The sequence below is a fragment of the Psittacula echo genome (assembly GCF_963264785.1).
Source record: "Psittacula echo genome assembly, chromosome: 2".
NCBI classification, from domain to species: domain Eukaryota; kingdom Metazoa; phylum Chordata; class Aves; order Psittaciformes; family Psittacidae; genus Psittacula; species Psittacula echo.
The window spans coordinates 7,822,486-7,837,231 of NC_137737.1; the positions used below are offsets into that span (position 1 = coordinate 7,822,486).

Sequence of the window (14,746 nt, forward strand, 5' to 3'; positions counted from 1 at the left end):
TGTGAAAGCAAAATTGCAGCATTTGTAGATGCATGTTCTTAGCCTGAACACAGAGAAGCTGTAGTTGGACCCTACGAAAAGCAGCTTGGTATAGAATAATGAACGCAACTCGATTTGAACCAAACCAACAATCCCAAACAGCTGTTTATTCAAGCAATTTTTTCCTTTATTTTTAATTAGATTCCAGAAATTATAATAGTGCAAACACTCAGTATAAAAGTTGCAATAAGAAATTTACATTCACATTTAACATTTCAGTCCATTCACTTTTTAACATAAAAATAGGACAAATATTCAATTGCTCTTCTCAATTTAACAATCCTGAAAAAGACTGGAAGATACTCTACAATATTCTATTTACATAAAAAGAGACCCGTATTATTAATGCAAATCTATCATTAGAAGTTACCCAGTGTTAAGTTATTGTATCGTACTATGTATATACATACATATATATATAATGTATAACTATATAGATATAAAAATTATTTATAGGTTCAGTGGGCTACAATAGTTGGAAAAATAACATTCTGACTTACTAGTTCATCCCTTAAAGTTCGGACTATTCATTTTATTTACCTATGTAGGTGTTTCTACTGTGATACAATAGACCTTCTCCTGGTCCCTTTGAAGTCACTGGCAACATTCGCTTGACATCAGTGGGAGAGGAACAGACATTAAATAAGACCTGATCTAACAACTCATTTACCACTGAAGTCAGTATTTCTGTTGACTGGACCGGGCTTTAAATCAGACTAAAGTAAATTCTGAAACCTTGTCTGCCAATTAATTAGGGAGAATACATTTTTCGCCTTTAAGGAATGGAATATCTCTACCTGATGCAAATACGTTCTTTTTCCAAAGTGTAAGCTGAATATTCAAGTTAGTTTGGAAGTAATACAGAATTTGCTGCAAGTATCTGCAAGTTAAGCAGCTGGTAAGATTCCTTCTGCATGGTCTTCATGAATACACCAACCAGTCTACAAAACCCCAAGACTATCTTTGCTTGCTCCTATCTTTTTAATACAGAGTGGCATCTAGACACAGACAACATGACTGCCCTTGAAATGGGTCTGCATGTGTTTAGTAAACTGCTAGGGAACATGAGTTAGGCTAACCTGCTTTTGCGTATCTCTGTCTCTTCTTTGGGAACATGAGCAAAGATGCTGCTCTCGCCTACAACTAGCAGGGCTAAGGCCTTGCTACCCAGCTTGCTGCCAGTCGCTGGTGCCTGCACTCCCATCACAGCATATGTTTATTCACCCTTTCAGGTGTGCTGTCACACGTACTGCTTCTTAACCAGATTATGACAAAGCTATTTCACATCCCCCCAAAACACCAAACCCCCTATTATGTGAAAAATCTGGTTTTGAAAATATATTTTCTTTTTAAAAAAGAAGCAGTTTGACAACCATGTGCTGGACCTACAGAGGGAGATGGTAAGCAGGCCTGAGTGGACAGTAACCACCTGCAACAAAAATGCAATGACACTGCACAACTGAAGGTGAGTTAAGGGCAGCAAGGGCACCAATCTCGTAAGAAGCAGTGTTTTATGAGCTGCAGGTCATATTTTTACATCCAAAAAAGAATCATGTGGTGTTAAGAGGCAGGCAGGCATTCCTAGATCCTTTTCCTCTTAGTGCTATGACATATATTACATTTAATTATTTCTAGGATGCTTAAAATAATGGGTAAACCTACAATGGACACTGTGCCATCGTGTGTAGGCAGACCAATTTTGATCGTAGAACACACACTCCATGTGTTCTTTTGCTTCCTACCTTTGCCTGATGAATGTTCCATTATAAAAAGAAGGAATCACATACACTTTTGAATCTTCTCAATGAACAGATCAGACAAATACTTAACATCTCATTTCCAAGCAGAACCTATGGACATATACCAGAAGGTCAAAAAATAACCTCCTGACAGCAAAGTGTACAAGGACTGATCAGTAGGATAAAATCCAGACAGACCTTGCAGCAAAAGGTTTAGTGGCAGGGATTTTAGGAGGTGGGTCAAATTTGCCTGAATCTGCCTCAAACTGTGAAATTGCACAGACCAATCTGCACACAAATATATTATGGGAAAAGAGCCTCCAAGAAGAGCATTTTTAACCTCTGTCAGAACTTCACCTAAACAGGATCACTGCTCTAGAATTCTCTGTATTGAGTTAAGTTATGCTACGAACAGTAACTGCTCTTGAAGTCTGTTTTTTAGACCAGCAATTCTGAAAGCATTACTTCCGTTCCTCCTGTATTCTGTAACATATCCCAAAGCTACCTCTGTAATAACCAGCTGCTGGAATGCAGAAAAGAAACTCACCATTTGCTCTGCCTAAGTCCAAATCTGTGCAGACAATTGTACATGCAAATGGGAGCAGGTTACACAATCACTTCTTTTGTCTTAATTGAACCCTCGGAAGGTTACTGTAAAAAAAAGCAGGGATTCCAAGTGAAGAAGGATTTCTACTGTAACAATAAATGTAATTATCATGAAGCAATTTTGGGATGGCACAGGTCATTCATCTATGTTTCACTGAAAACTCTAGCTATATCACTCGAATTTGAATGAAAGAACAGAAAGCCTTTGCACCCATGCACACTAAGGAGTAAAGACATGAGAAATCACCTAAATAACTTACGTGCTAGATAAAATTTTTCAGAACTGATGCCACCATTGACGGGTCTAGAATTAAAGCAGCAGGTCAGGCACTTGAAAGTAAGACACGAAGTGTGTGCACAACTGGAATAATTAAAGCACACCTTAGCCTTGCCCACAATGAGAACTGGTTGCTGTTTCACCACCAGCAGGCTAATCTCTGTCTCGCAAATGTGGCAGGGCAGTCACAAGCTGTAGGTAAGCGTTCTGCCTGTATTTAATCAATGTGTTGTGTAAGCCTGCTCTGAAGAGGAGGGCAGCCAGCTTTATCAAAGGAGCTCCACAAACTATCTGGACAGATTTTCGGCACTTCTCAGTTCACTGTGTGTGCTGAGCTTCCTAAAAAATCTGTCCTTGTTTAGCTTAGACCCACATATACCTGTGTATGGCCTCCCCCCCCATAAACACTTGGAGCACACCTTGCACCCACATAGCTGTGCTAGTAGTAAACCAAAGTAGGAAAGGAAGTAGTAAAAAAAACTTCACAGTGATGCAGCACTGTTTCTTCCTTCAGTTTTATGCAGGTGTGACATGTCTGATGCCACAGAAGGCATAAAACGGGGATCATAATAAAAAGAAGCAGATCCTCCAGCATGCAGTAAGGCACAGGCAAAACCAAGTCCTTTCAGCACACAGGCTACGTATATTAACCAATGCTAATTCAAATTTCAAGGTCCTTCCTCATGATCAGAACATAGGCATTAAAGGTGACAACCCCAACTATTTCTACCAATTCCTTCTGGCATTCTGAAAGCAGTTCACCAAGAATCTTCAACACTCTCCTGAATGTGAACAGACACAAGAACTCAGAAATGGATCTGACCATCCAGTTAAACACAAGCCTTATTTTTGTTGCACTAGGAATCTAGTTGAGCACTCTGCCAGCTCAAGACTTGTCCCATGTCACTAAGAGGTTTACCACTGACTTGAGAAGGAGTATACTGGCTTCTCACCTTTTTCTTTCAGCAACTGCTATCTCACAGGGTTTTTTTCTTGTTATTTTGTACTCTTGCTAACTTTGTGCTTTAATTTCCTGTTTCTGTCTTTGCACTGATCAGATGATAACTCACATAAGGCCATCCAAAAGTAATTAAAAAGCAACAGCCAGTGCCCCCTTATATGTACTTTTTTTTCCCCATTTGTTTACCTTTACATATTTATTGATGATTTAGTTTTGGTCTGAAAACTCAGTGAGAGATGGGATTAAAAGGAACAAAGAGCTAAAAAAGGCCTACATAGAGTTCTGGAAAAAGCCAATCATAAACATGGGTAGGGTAGAGCAGCAGAGTCCACACTGTTGTTATGCCACACTGAGGTGAAAAACCCACCAGATTTGAGATGAGTTAGTTTATGACTGTTAGACACCCTTAACTGCTGTATGAAGCCCATCATCAGTACAATGTAGTAGTTCTTGTAACCAGGCAACTGGAGTAAGTTGCATGAATCTACATCTTACTTACGATGACAGAAGTACTTGCAGAAGCAAGTTAAACTTAGTTAATCCCACAGTCACCAGATGAAACAAACTAATGGATTTCTAAGTCCTACTATAAAACTAGCTTAAACTGTAAAATATAAGGAGTTCTTACTAATCCACAGTAGAAAGTATTCATAGTCCACACCCTTTTTCCTCTGGCACCAACCTCAGTGTTATGCTCCTACAATACTCCTCATTTGTCATACCCTAATTAGAGAAGTAATTTGGGAAGTAGCCCAAGCTGAAGTGACACAGAGATGACAACTTTGACAATGATGCATGAAAAATACCTCCAGAATTGGAAGTTTTGTTCAGCAACAATATGGTGAAAATCAGCTAGAGGACTGGGTATTGATTTCTTATTCCTGTGTCACTAACTGATGTGGGCCTCATGCTGTGGGTTAGGCTGTGATGCCTAAAGGAGGCATCCCTGTAAGCGTGGGCGTTACTGGGAGTAGGACTAGCATCAGCACAGAACCCAGACGGCTTAAAGCCAGAGAACCCAGTGAACCTTCTCCTAATAGTTGTATTAAATACTTTCTGCTTAGCAATACAACTCAGTTGGAAACTTAAGTCAAAAAAGCTAACAAAAATAAGGCAACAAAATTAATTTTTATATATATACATACATATATATACATATGTATGTACTTAGGAAACAATCTGTTTGCATTGTGTACTTTTCATATACAATAACTTATTACCACATTAGAAGTATACTCTGGGTAACATTATGGGCCAAATTCATCTCCTTTACATTCCATAGTGTTGCACCTGCATACAGCAATAACGAATTTGACACTTGGTCCTTCTTGATGACAATACTACATCAAAGCAGTATCAGAGAATACCCATTGAATGTCAGATATTACACCATTATGAACTAGAATATCTGCTTGCTTTTCATATTACAGTAAGTAGAGTTTATTGCTTCTAATGACCAGAAGGTACCTTATGAAGACAGCATAGATGTTGATAACACTTTTCATATACTGCATTATGGATCTTGGAACTCTGAGGTTGGCAGGTCACAGCCATGACATTATACTTCTTCTTTATTTGCCATTTGCGTTTTGATTTTGCTTTGCTGAACGCACATGCAACTAGTGGATCTAACTTTGTGCCAGTAGTGATATGTCAAAAACATTTAGGAAAACTTACTGGTTTACTGTTTTGTTTTGTTTTACTGAAGTCAGGCATGAGTGGCATGCAGTAGATTGCAAGGAAAAGCAAAAGGACATCCATTTCCAAAGGATTTATAATCTCCATGCACATGTAAAATGTCTCTTACAAAAAACTGTTAACATTTGTTAAAAGTGTGCCTTTTTGCTTCTTTTTATACAAGTGTACATGCAATTACATGTCCGAGCTAAAACTATTTACAAAATCTCATAATACAATACATCTTTTAAAGTGAATAATACATGAAAGGCCAATGTTTTCTGTTGTTTTGTAACACTGTACAAGATTAAAAATAAATAAGGCATTATAATACAGGTTTATCACAAATTAAAAAATGTCGATTTTCACTGTAATACAAAACTTTAACTTGAAAGAACATTATGGCTAAATAGTCCTCCTGCCTGGGCAGAACACGTACAGAATCTGGACTTGCTGATGTAAAGAAAACGCTTTGTTTCTGCTACAAGCAGGAATTCAACACATGAAAATGATTCACGCTACTTACTAATGTATTCAGACTCCTCAAAGCACTGAAATGGCACAGGTCATACACTGTTTCCCTTCTAACAGTGACTCCCAAGTACTTCCTTTTGCCTTACAGATAAATTACAGGCAAAAGTGTGAAAGAGATTTAGGTGCACGACCTACTCTCGGGTACAGTGTTGTGCAATACTCAGTTCAGTACTGACACGGGACATCACTGTAACCCAAACAGAACTTGGCCTACAGAAGCTCAGTTCCTGACCTTCATAAGCATGCTAAACACCAGGTGATTTCTGCAGGCCTTGTGGGTACATAAGGAATGCAGATTCAGCCTCAACAAGCTGAAGCTTTTGGCTCTCAGTCTCACCTAGAGAAAGCAAGGGAGAACTTGCGCGTGTTTTAGTGAAGATAAGGGAGTGTGACTTGCCACAGTGGGAAGCAGCTACAAAACTCCTGCATTTTACAGGCTGGATAAAATAGCATTCTAGTCAATGCAAATGGAAAATGTCTGGAAATACCTAGCGAGTAATTCAACTAAATGCCAGTTTGTAATCTCAGCAGAGAATAATAACTAAAAAATCATTTAAAGATAAATGTAGCATAGGAACACTTTGAAATTAGCTCCCAAGACAGTGAAAACTGAAGATCTCTGATACTTATCTCCTTATATAAAGACTGAAAGACTTCAATTATTACTATTATCTGAAAGAGAAAACGTGCAAACTGATGTGAAATATTGTGCTTGCTATTGACAGACACTGACATGCCAAAAAGGCATCACTTCATAGGGCTCATATATCTGTTAATCATTTCAAGCTAACAGCTGCACAGAACAGTGGTGCAGGAGGGTATTCTGCCACAGTGCAACACATTACTATCCCAAATGGAACAGGAGGGACTTCTGGGTATAGTGGGGCAGAACTGACTCCTTGCTGGATCTACAACAAGGTCACCGAAACAGGAGTTTCAGAGCTTGACCAGAAAGTTGGGAAATAGAACTGCATGCATCAAGGTGGACACAACCCAAATCCCAATGAAACCCAAGGAAATCCTTCCGATGATTTTCAGGGATATTGGACTGGGCCACGAATTATCTTCAGCCAATTGCCAATAAAAATTTGATGACAAGCTTCTCCAATTTGGCAGAAAATGTGCATTTGTGGTGTTACTGGAAGTACTACTACTACTTTTTTCTATGTATAAAACTTACTGAACATATCAAAGAATGCAGGAAGAGACGGGATAATTAATTTCTGCTCACTGTCCATTTAGCGATAAAAGAAACAAGGGCAATATGCCTGCATCTTAGACCTATTAAAGAAGTAACAAAGAAATAACGGCATTGTAAACATTTGCAGTGGGTCAATGGCTGTAGTTGGTCTATGTGTTCACATACTACCAGATCTACTGCTATGATCTAAAGATGCTTTTAATAAAAGTACATGTAGAAACAATGTTTTATTATTATCAGTGAAATTATAGCAATTTCACAGATTCAAAAGTTGTATAACTCGGGCTCTCCGTTGTGTGGAACTGAGTGATTATTGCTATTGCACATTATGCTTCCCATTTTGGTTAAATATTTAACTTACCGGTGCGATGATTTAGTTCTCGCAAACCTATTAGAAAACAGTAATATGAGGTATGCTTTACATGGATACCATTTATTCAGTTTAATGATGTAAATATTGGTTCCTTAAAAATCTCTATATTCTACATGTATTTATTTAAATGGCTTTGAATGCCTCAAAACGAGAATTAAATTATTCTAGAAGAATACCTGTGAACTGTGAGGGAGGTACAGAAACACAGGGACTTTGACAGATGAGCCAGAGTGCATGCAACTAGTACAGTCAGGAAGTGATTCTCAGGCTTTATAGTCACTTGAATCACAACACTAATTTTGCCAGTTTTGTGATGTAGCACCTAGCTGACAGGGTACACGAAAATCAGCTAAATACCCTGCTGAAAACCACTGGAGTCCCACAGCAGCCTGACAGGAAACTCCTGCAGCACTTCTTTAACAATCTCCATCTGTTGACACACTATTTGTCCATGTATTTTTAACACAAACAGTGATTGCTCCAAAGCAAATGCTGGTTGCAGGAATATTCTTCAGAATCTTCTTTCCACTTAAATCACTACTAAAATGGGCTCACCAAAGGGAAATGCGACATCTAGCATGTGCAAGTTTCATACGGTACAATATGGGCAACTTCTGCAGTTTTTGGGTTTGGTGCTGTTTGATTTGTTTGGGGTTTATTTTTGGGGAGGATGCTGGTTTTGTTTTGTTGGGCTGTTTTTTAGTTAAAAAGCTTTTAGTTAAAAGGAAGTTTTGCATGTTTTTAGACAACACAAAGTTTTGTTTCTCTTTTGGAAAGCAGCGCAGCGAGTCTGAGTAGCATGCACATCCCCATCAGGGACTGCTAGTGACAGGGTCCGTGGAGCACATGTCACTTAGCAGGATGACCTCCAGCTGCTTACAGAGCTGCACTCCACATTTCCCATCCAGATCAGTGTTTCAAGATGAAACCATGAACAATAGGATGTGAGCTGCATTAAAGGAAAAAGTGGTCAAAATATGTTCCCTTTTATGCAGATCAAGAGCAGGCCTCATTCTTCTGGCACGTTTACCAGTGTGCTCCTGATTTGGGCAAAGTTTGACTGTGCTTGTTTCTCAGAATTATAGCTTTCTATAATTGTACAGCTTTGAAGAGTGAGCCTGGGTAGAATCAAGATATAAAACTGTGGCATAAATTTAAAAATCAATTAAGACCTAAGCCTGTGTTGGCAAATACACAAATCTCACAAAGCTAGCAACAGCATGTTTGTCACCAGTACAGGACTATTCTTTGACCAGTTTGGAAAGGTAAAGCTAAATCCTGGAATTGAGCCACCAGACCTGTGCTGGTTGTAAAGGCCTGAAATAATACCATCCTTCTGCTCTTCAATAAAATCAATCAATTTTGGTATTTAATGAAAAGAATATATATTGTTCTTCTGCCAAACCTTTAAGCTTTTCATTTCCTAGGGTTATGCTTTGAGTTGGAATTTTTTGGAGCATGCAAGGAGAATTTTTAAAAATACATAGGGTTTAGCAATTAGTTGCATCCCAGCCTTCATTAACTGACAACACAATTGTCATTGCTTTGACTCATGCACCGGGAACTTCTCTAACTCTTGCTGTAGACCAGCTGCCCCACACACACTCCACTGTTAAATGCAGCTTTACTAATCCCAAACCCAGCAGTGCTGGCTATGACAGAAAGAGAAATCTCTTTGCAGTGTCACTGCAGGTGGATGTGTAAATAAATACATGTTTTTATGTTTATCTCTATAAATCTCTATTAAGTCTACACAGGACTGTTTGCATATGTGCATATATAGATTAAAACATATATATACACACACACACATAAATAATTGCTTGCACGTTTATCTCATATTTTTTTTCATTCACTCTTTAAAAACACCAAGAAAATATTCCTCATTTCCAGAAAATCAGGTTTTGACTTTTCCTATCAGAATTGCTAGCCCTTATATGCTCCATCCCAAGAGTTCATTACACAGTCCCCAAGTTCTCTTTGGTTGGGTTGTAGTGGTCCTCGGTTAATGCCATGGCCTACGACCTCTGATCTCTTGGTAAAAATTCAGGCAACTCTCCAAGATCACTGCAAATGGCACAACCAAATCTCCTTTGCTTTATGCCTCCTTTACAGCTGGCACAGAAGGAAGATAATGCAGTGTTTGATTTGTGTGAGTGGCAGACGTCTGCCCTGCTCCAGCTTTTACAGGAAAGCTAGCAGCTGAGGACATGGACGGGCAGCTGGTGCCCAGTTTGGTTTGGATGTTTGCTCTCCCATAAGGGTACGTTTTCCTCTCTAAGTTTAAAGACCGTGTTTGTGAATTATTTCCATCGGCCTTTCCTTCCAGGAAATAGGTCAACATTTCACCTTTTCCCTTTACACTGACTTTACCCCTGCACACAAACTCGTAACTGCACCTTTTTAAGATCCGCTGAACTTCTTCTGTCACCTGCAGACAGATAAAAAAGGACTATTAGTTTTTCCTGTTCATATTGGGTTAATTCTAGATCTGTCCATCCCTCTCCATTTTACTTCTCTGTCATGGAATATGCATAAACAGAATGATTTAACACCTACTGCTGCTCTCAAGCTCACTTAAGAGTTTTCTTAAGGAATTAACAATCACTGACCAAACTGGAACCTGTGAAGCAGAACTTCTGGTCTTGAGCTGAATAATTACACAACCAGATTAATCTCTGTCCAACAGAAACATGCAACCAAATTGTCCACTGTTGTCAGCTGGATCAGTTCCAGTGACGTTAATTTACTCCAGAAGAACTTTTGATCCCTGGAGACTAGACAGGTGTTTTGGATAAAGGACTGCAAGAGTTCGTTGAGTTTTTGAGAGGTGCAGGCGTAGCTTCTAGCCAAGCTCTAGTGGAACAACAATGTTCTGTGTCTGTGTAGCCTCTCTGATCCAAAATACCCAAGGAATTTTTAAAGCTACGTAAAATGCAGCAGGATGCAAATGGACATGGATCCTTCCCTTGTAGTCCTTATTCAGGCAAAATTCCTACAGCACAAGGACTGGCCCATGCAGTGTTGGCATTCCCAGGCTTGCCTCCAACTGTGTGCACTGCAGCAGAGAACTCTGTTGCTTCTGATGGGAAATGATTTGTTTGAGAGTTTTATTGCCTTCAAGTAGTGAAGCGTATATAATGGAAAATAACCTCACCTCTGATGCTTGAACCATCTGGAGAATGTTGCCCTTTCCAAAAGAACTATGAGATCAAGTGAGGCTACATTTTCTAAGTGGTCTTGAAAATGTAACCACAGATAAAACCGGACTTTTATCTGTGTGTGTGTATGTAAAGTTTGCAAAACTGCTTCAGAACACACTCACCTGAATTTTCCCCTGCACTCCAGTACTATCCATCCGGCTGGCAACATTTACAGTGTTCCCCCAGATATCATACTGTGGTCTTCTGGCTCCAATGACTCCAGCCACTACTGGCCCAACATTAATACCTAAAATCAAAACGATGAGTTTGGTTTCAAACACTACAGCATATTATCCTAGGGAAATATGAATCCTGCAAAACAGATTTAACACAACTGCTTTTTCTGCTCAGAGGACATAAAGTATGTTAAAGTAATGCCAACTGGACTTTTGTACTTGTAAGAGGCTTAGAAGCAAAATAAGGACATACACAGATATAACTGACTGGAAATGCAGTATGACAGACAATATACAAACATGGCTCATTCTTTCTTTGTTAATTTTAAGAAAAGAAGAAAAGCACTGGTAGAGCAGAGTTTAGCTGTACAACAATTGAGGACAAACTGTTACAGATCTTTAATTACTTGCTACAGCTTCCACTGTAGTTGCTCATATAAAGCCTTTTAATGGAGGTTTTCCAAGTGGAACAGAAATAGCGGCCTGGAAGACTTGAGGAATGGGGTAACGGAAGCATATCATGTTGGTTGTCAGTACTAGAAAACAGATAAGGGAAACAATGGAAGAAGACAAGAATATGTGAAAACGGCTCAAGCACCTTTTTTTGGAAACCACAGGGCTTGATTCTACATTTCTGATTGATTTTGACACCTTGTTTGCAAGATAAGAGAGGATGTCCCTTCTGACTGCCCTGAAGCGCTACAGACTCTAAGACCTGTATGAGGTTCTGTGCAAGACAAATTATGCAGAAGAATTAGGGTTAGATATTTGTTTTTTACCCCTTCGAACCTGGAAAAAAACTTAAACAGAGTTCAAGAAGAATTTGGGGTTTGTAACTATTAGGATGCACAGGAGGGCAAAGATGTCTAACTCTCCCATTGCTACACTTGATGTCTTTGGTCCTTCTCAACTTTCCACTGGTAGAAACCTCATTTTTCACCTTGTCCAGCCCATTCTCACAATTCAGCCATGAAAATAAATGAAGAAAGAAGCTGGAGAAAACTATCAGTGCTAGAATATGCAATGCAATGAGGACAGCAGTGGGACTACCACTGGAGAGGAGAAGGATGCAGGGAAGGAAGAGAGAAACTTGTTCTCCAAGAGGGTTGGAAGAAAGGACTCTGAGAGATAAGACATGTAATAATATGTAAACGATTGTGTGGGAAGATTCATGTTGTGAAGACCAGAAATTTGATTTGCTGGAAACACAGGACTGGTTGAGGGGAGCTGGCATCTGTGGACAAAAAGTTTCCATGCCACTTAATGCCAACAAAGCTTTTACAGATGGAACTTAATAGTTAAGTACAGCCAGATCAAATTTTCAGCAATTTAGCAATCATAGAATCACAGAATGGCTTGTGTTGGAAGGGACTTTAAAGTTCATTCAGTTCCAACTCCCTGCCATGGGCAGGGACGCCTTCCACTAGAGCAGGTTGCTCCAAGCCCTGTCCAACCTGGCCTTGAACACTGCCAGGGATGGGGCAGCCACAGCTTCTCTGGGCAACCTGTGCCAGCACCTCACCACCTTCACAGCAGGTCCTCCTTCTGGGCACACCTTCTGCAGGCAGGTTTGCTGCCTGTCCCTGCCCCAGGAGAAGGGTCTGGGCCCTTCCTACAGTTCCAGGTCTGTGCTGCAGCCTCTCCTTGCAGCAGGTGGCATCTGTCATCACCAGGGTAGATGGTGCAGATCCTCCTCTGGAGCTGTGGCGTTTGTCTTCTGATGAATCCCTACCACTCTGCCTTGAGGCCAGAGTGTCCCTCCCTCAAAAAGATGCCCTCCCTGCAGCCCTTCCACACAAACTGCCATGCAAACTGACTGGAATTGGACACAACTACAATTCCTTAATACTGATGCTCACTATCCAGCCTTCTGACTTCCTACATGGATGCGAGTCTCCTGCTGAAGGAGCCTTTTCAGTTCTAATCATGAGTGTGGGACAGGTAGACAGGGAGTCCTTTGTAGACAGCACAGGGAAAGCCAACAAACAACAATGTCCTGCCTGTGTGATAACTGGAGAGATGTGACTTACCAACTCGTAGGACAAAGTCGTTGTAAGACTGATAGTTGATTTCATCAAGAACGTCAAACATCTCTATTGCGAAATCTGCCAGTGTACTCAGATGGGAATAGATTGATTTTTTAGCCTAGAAACAAAATAGTATTGCACATGAGATTTGTCTGGTTACTGAGAGGCAGGTGAAATACCAAAGTGAAAAACAATGAAAAGCTCAGACTGGACGGCTTGGGAAAAGCATTTAAGCCATTTTGCTGTTTGTGAAAAGAAACGTTTGATGGTGGCTACAGCACGTGCACTCTTTTCTCAAGTACTGAATTCATTATTTTTTTTCCTTCTCTGTTTTGATTTCTGGGAAGAATGGAAAGCAAAGTTCCCGTGGTAAAGTGGTTCTTGTTGCTAGAGAGCTGCAGATGTTTGTTGTGAGTGTGGCAGGGAATATAACCTGCTTTCTTACTAAACTGCTTTGCCTGATGATTATTAATAACTATAGTTTCTGCCCTCTTCTCCCTTTGGGGTTTTTGCTAGGGTGCATGTTGTTCCCATTGACAAAATTCCTGTTAGGTTTAATCCTGAGAGACGCAGAACACCCCTATTTTCTTTCCTTTCCAGGCAAGCTGAAGTGAGTTATTAGAAAATGTATCTAAATGAACTAAAGCAGAAGAACCAGAAAGGATCAAATAAAATGCTGATGTTTCAATTTGTAAATAAAACCCAAACCAGAATAAAGTAATTTCTACAACTTCAGTCAAATTAAACTGTAGAACTCATTTGCAGAGGATACAGTGGATTCCAAACATTAGCTAGATTCGAAAGTTACTACTCATGGAAGAAACACTACTACTAAAGTAGTAAAAAGATACTATCTGTAGTCCTAGAATTTCTTAAGCAGCGTGTCATTAGAAAGTGGGAAAGAGAGGTTTGTATGTTTGTTTTCTAACTCCTGCCCTTCCCCTAGGATCTACCACTGGCTAGTTGAAGACAGGTTTCTAGAATAGGCCTTTGACCTGACTCATTATGCATTATGTTGCTCTTATGTTGTGCTCTTATTTGAATAATAATATGAATTCATGAACAGAATTGCAAAGTGAAAGTGGGCTAAAGGTAGGATATGGTGAAAGAAAAGCAGGGTCAGTGGCTGTCTAGCTTCAGTAAGGTGGTTGCACAACAAGGCCGCGGCAGCTGGCAGGAGATGAGAGCTCACTGGGTTTTTGTCATGATAGTGAGATTTTGTAAATGAGCTACTTGACAGTGGCTGAGAAACCCGAGGAACAGGTTGCTCCTTGCTTTCTTTAGCTCTGTTTGAAACGGTTCTTTCCTGTGTCTGGGAAATTCACAAAAATTGGAGCAAAGTGCTAACAAAAAATATAAAGGTCATCCTTGGGCCAGGCCCAGTTTTTAGGGAGGATATTTTTATTTACCTGCCTGTGTCTCTGCAGTTCTGCTTCTTGCAATGGTAACTAGCTCTACTTTTTTCCAGCCTCACCAAGACAAAGGAAGAAAAAGAATTAAGCTTAACTAGCTGATGGCTACACTTCCAACAGAGAGGAATACTGAATGCCTAAGGAGGGAAGGAGGAGTATATAGTTTTATTTAATCCTCTAATCTTCTTTGTATTCCTTATCCTTTCATTCCTTATCCTATCCTTTTCTTTGCTGCCTGATGACTGCTTTGGTTCCCTGCAACACCCCTCAAGGTTGCAGGAGACAGGACTATTGACAAATACTGGATGTGCTGCAGGTGACAGATGCCTCTCAGAAGGATTACTGGCAAACTCTTTTGAACCTGTACTGAAGAACACCACAGAGTTAGGACCCTGGTGAAGTCAGGACCCTGGTGAAATCACAGACATGATTTCAAAGGATTCCGCACACACAGAGAACTTATATTGTGCAAAAGATCTACAAAGGGCTTGCTCTGCGCGCTGCCCTGATGGGGTAACTGC

The 14,746-nt window shown here is 40.0% G+C and overlaps 1 protein-coding gene across 1 annotated transcript in view; it reads right to left on the bottom strand.

The window, feature by feature from the left end:
- Positions 1-9,505: 9,505 nt before the first annotated feature.
- ADCY1 (adenylate cyclase 1) overlaps positions 9,506-14,746 on the bottom strand; it is a gene marked incomplete at both ends in the record, with an annotated part of 142,002 nt that continues 136,761 nt past the window's right edge. The window contains 3 exons of the mRNA XM_080611609.1: positions 9,506-9,838; positions 10,733-10,857; positions 12,817-12,931. Of these exons, the coding sequence (XP_080467735.1) occupies positions 9,506-9,838; positions 10,733-10,857; positions 12,817-12,931 (573 nt within the window). The remainder of the gene's footprint in view (positions 9,839-10,732; positions 10,858-12,816; positions 12,932-14,746) is intronic.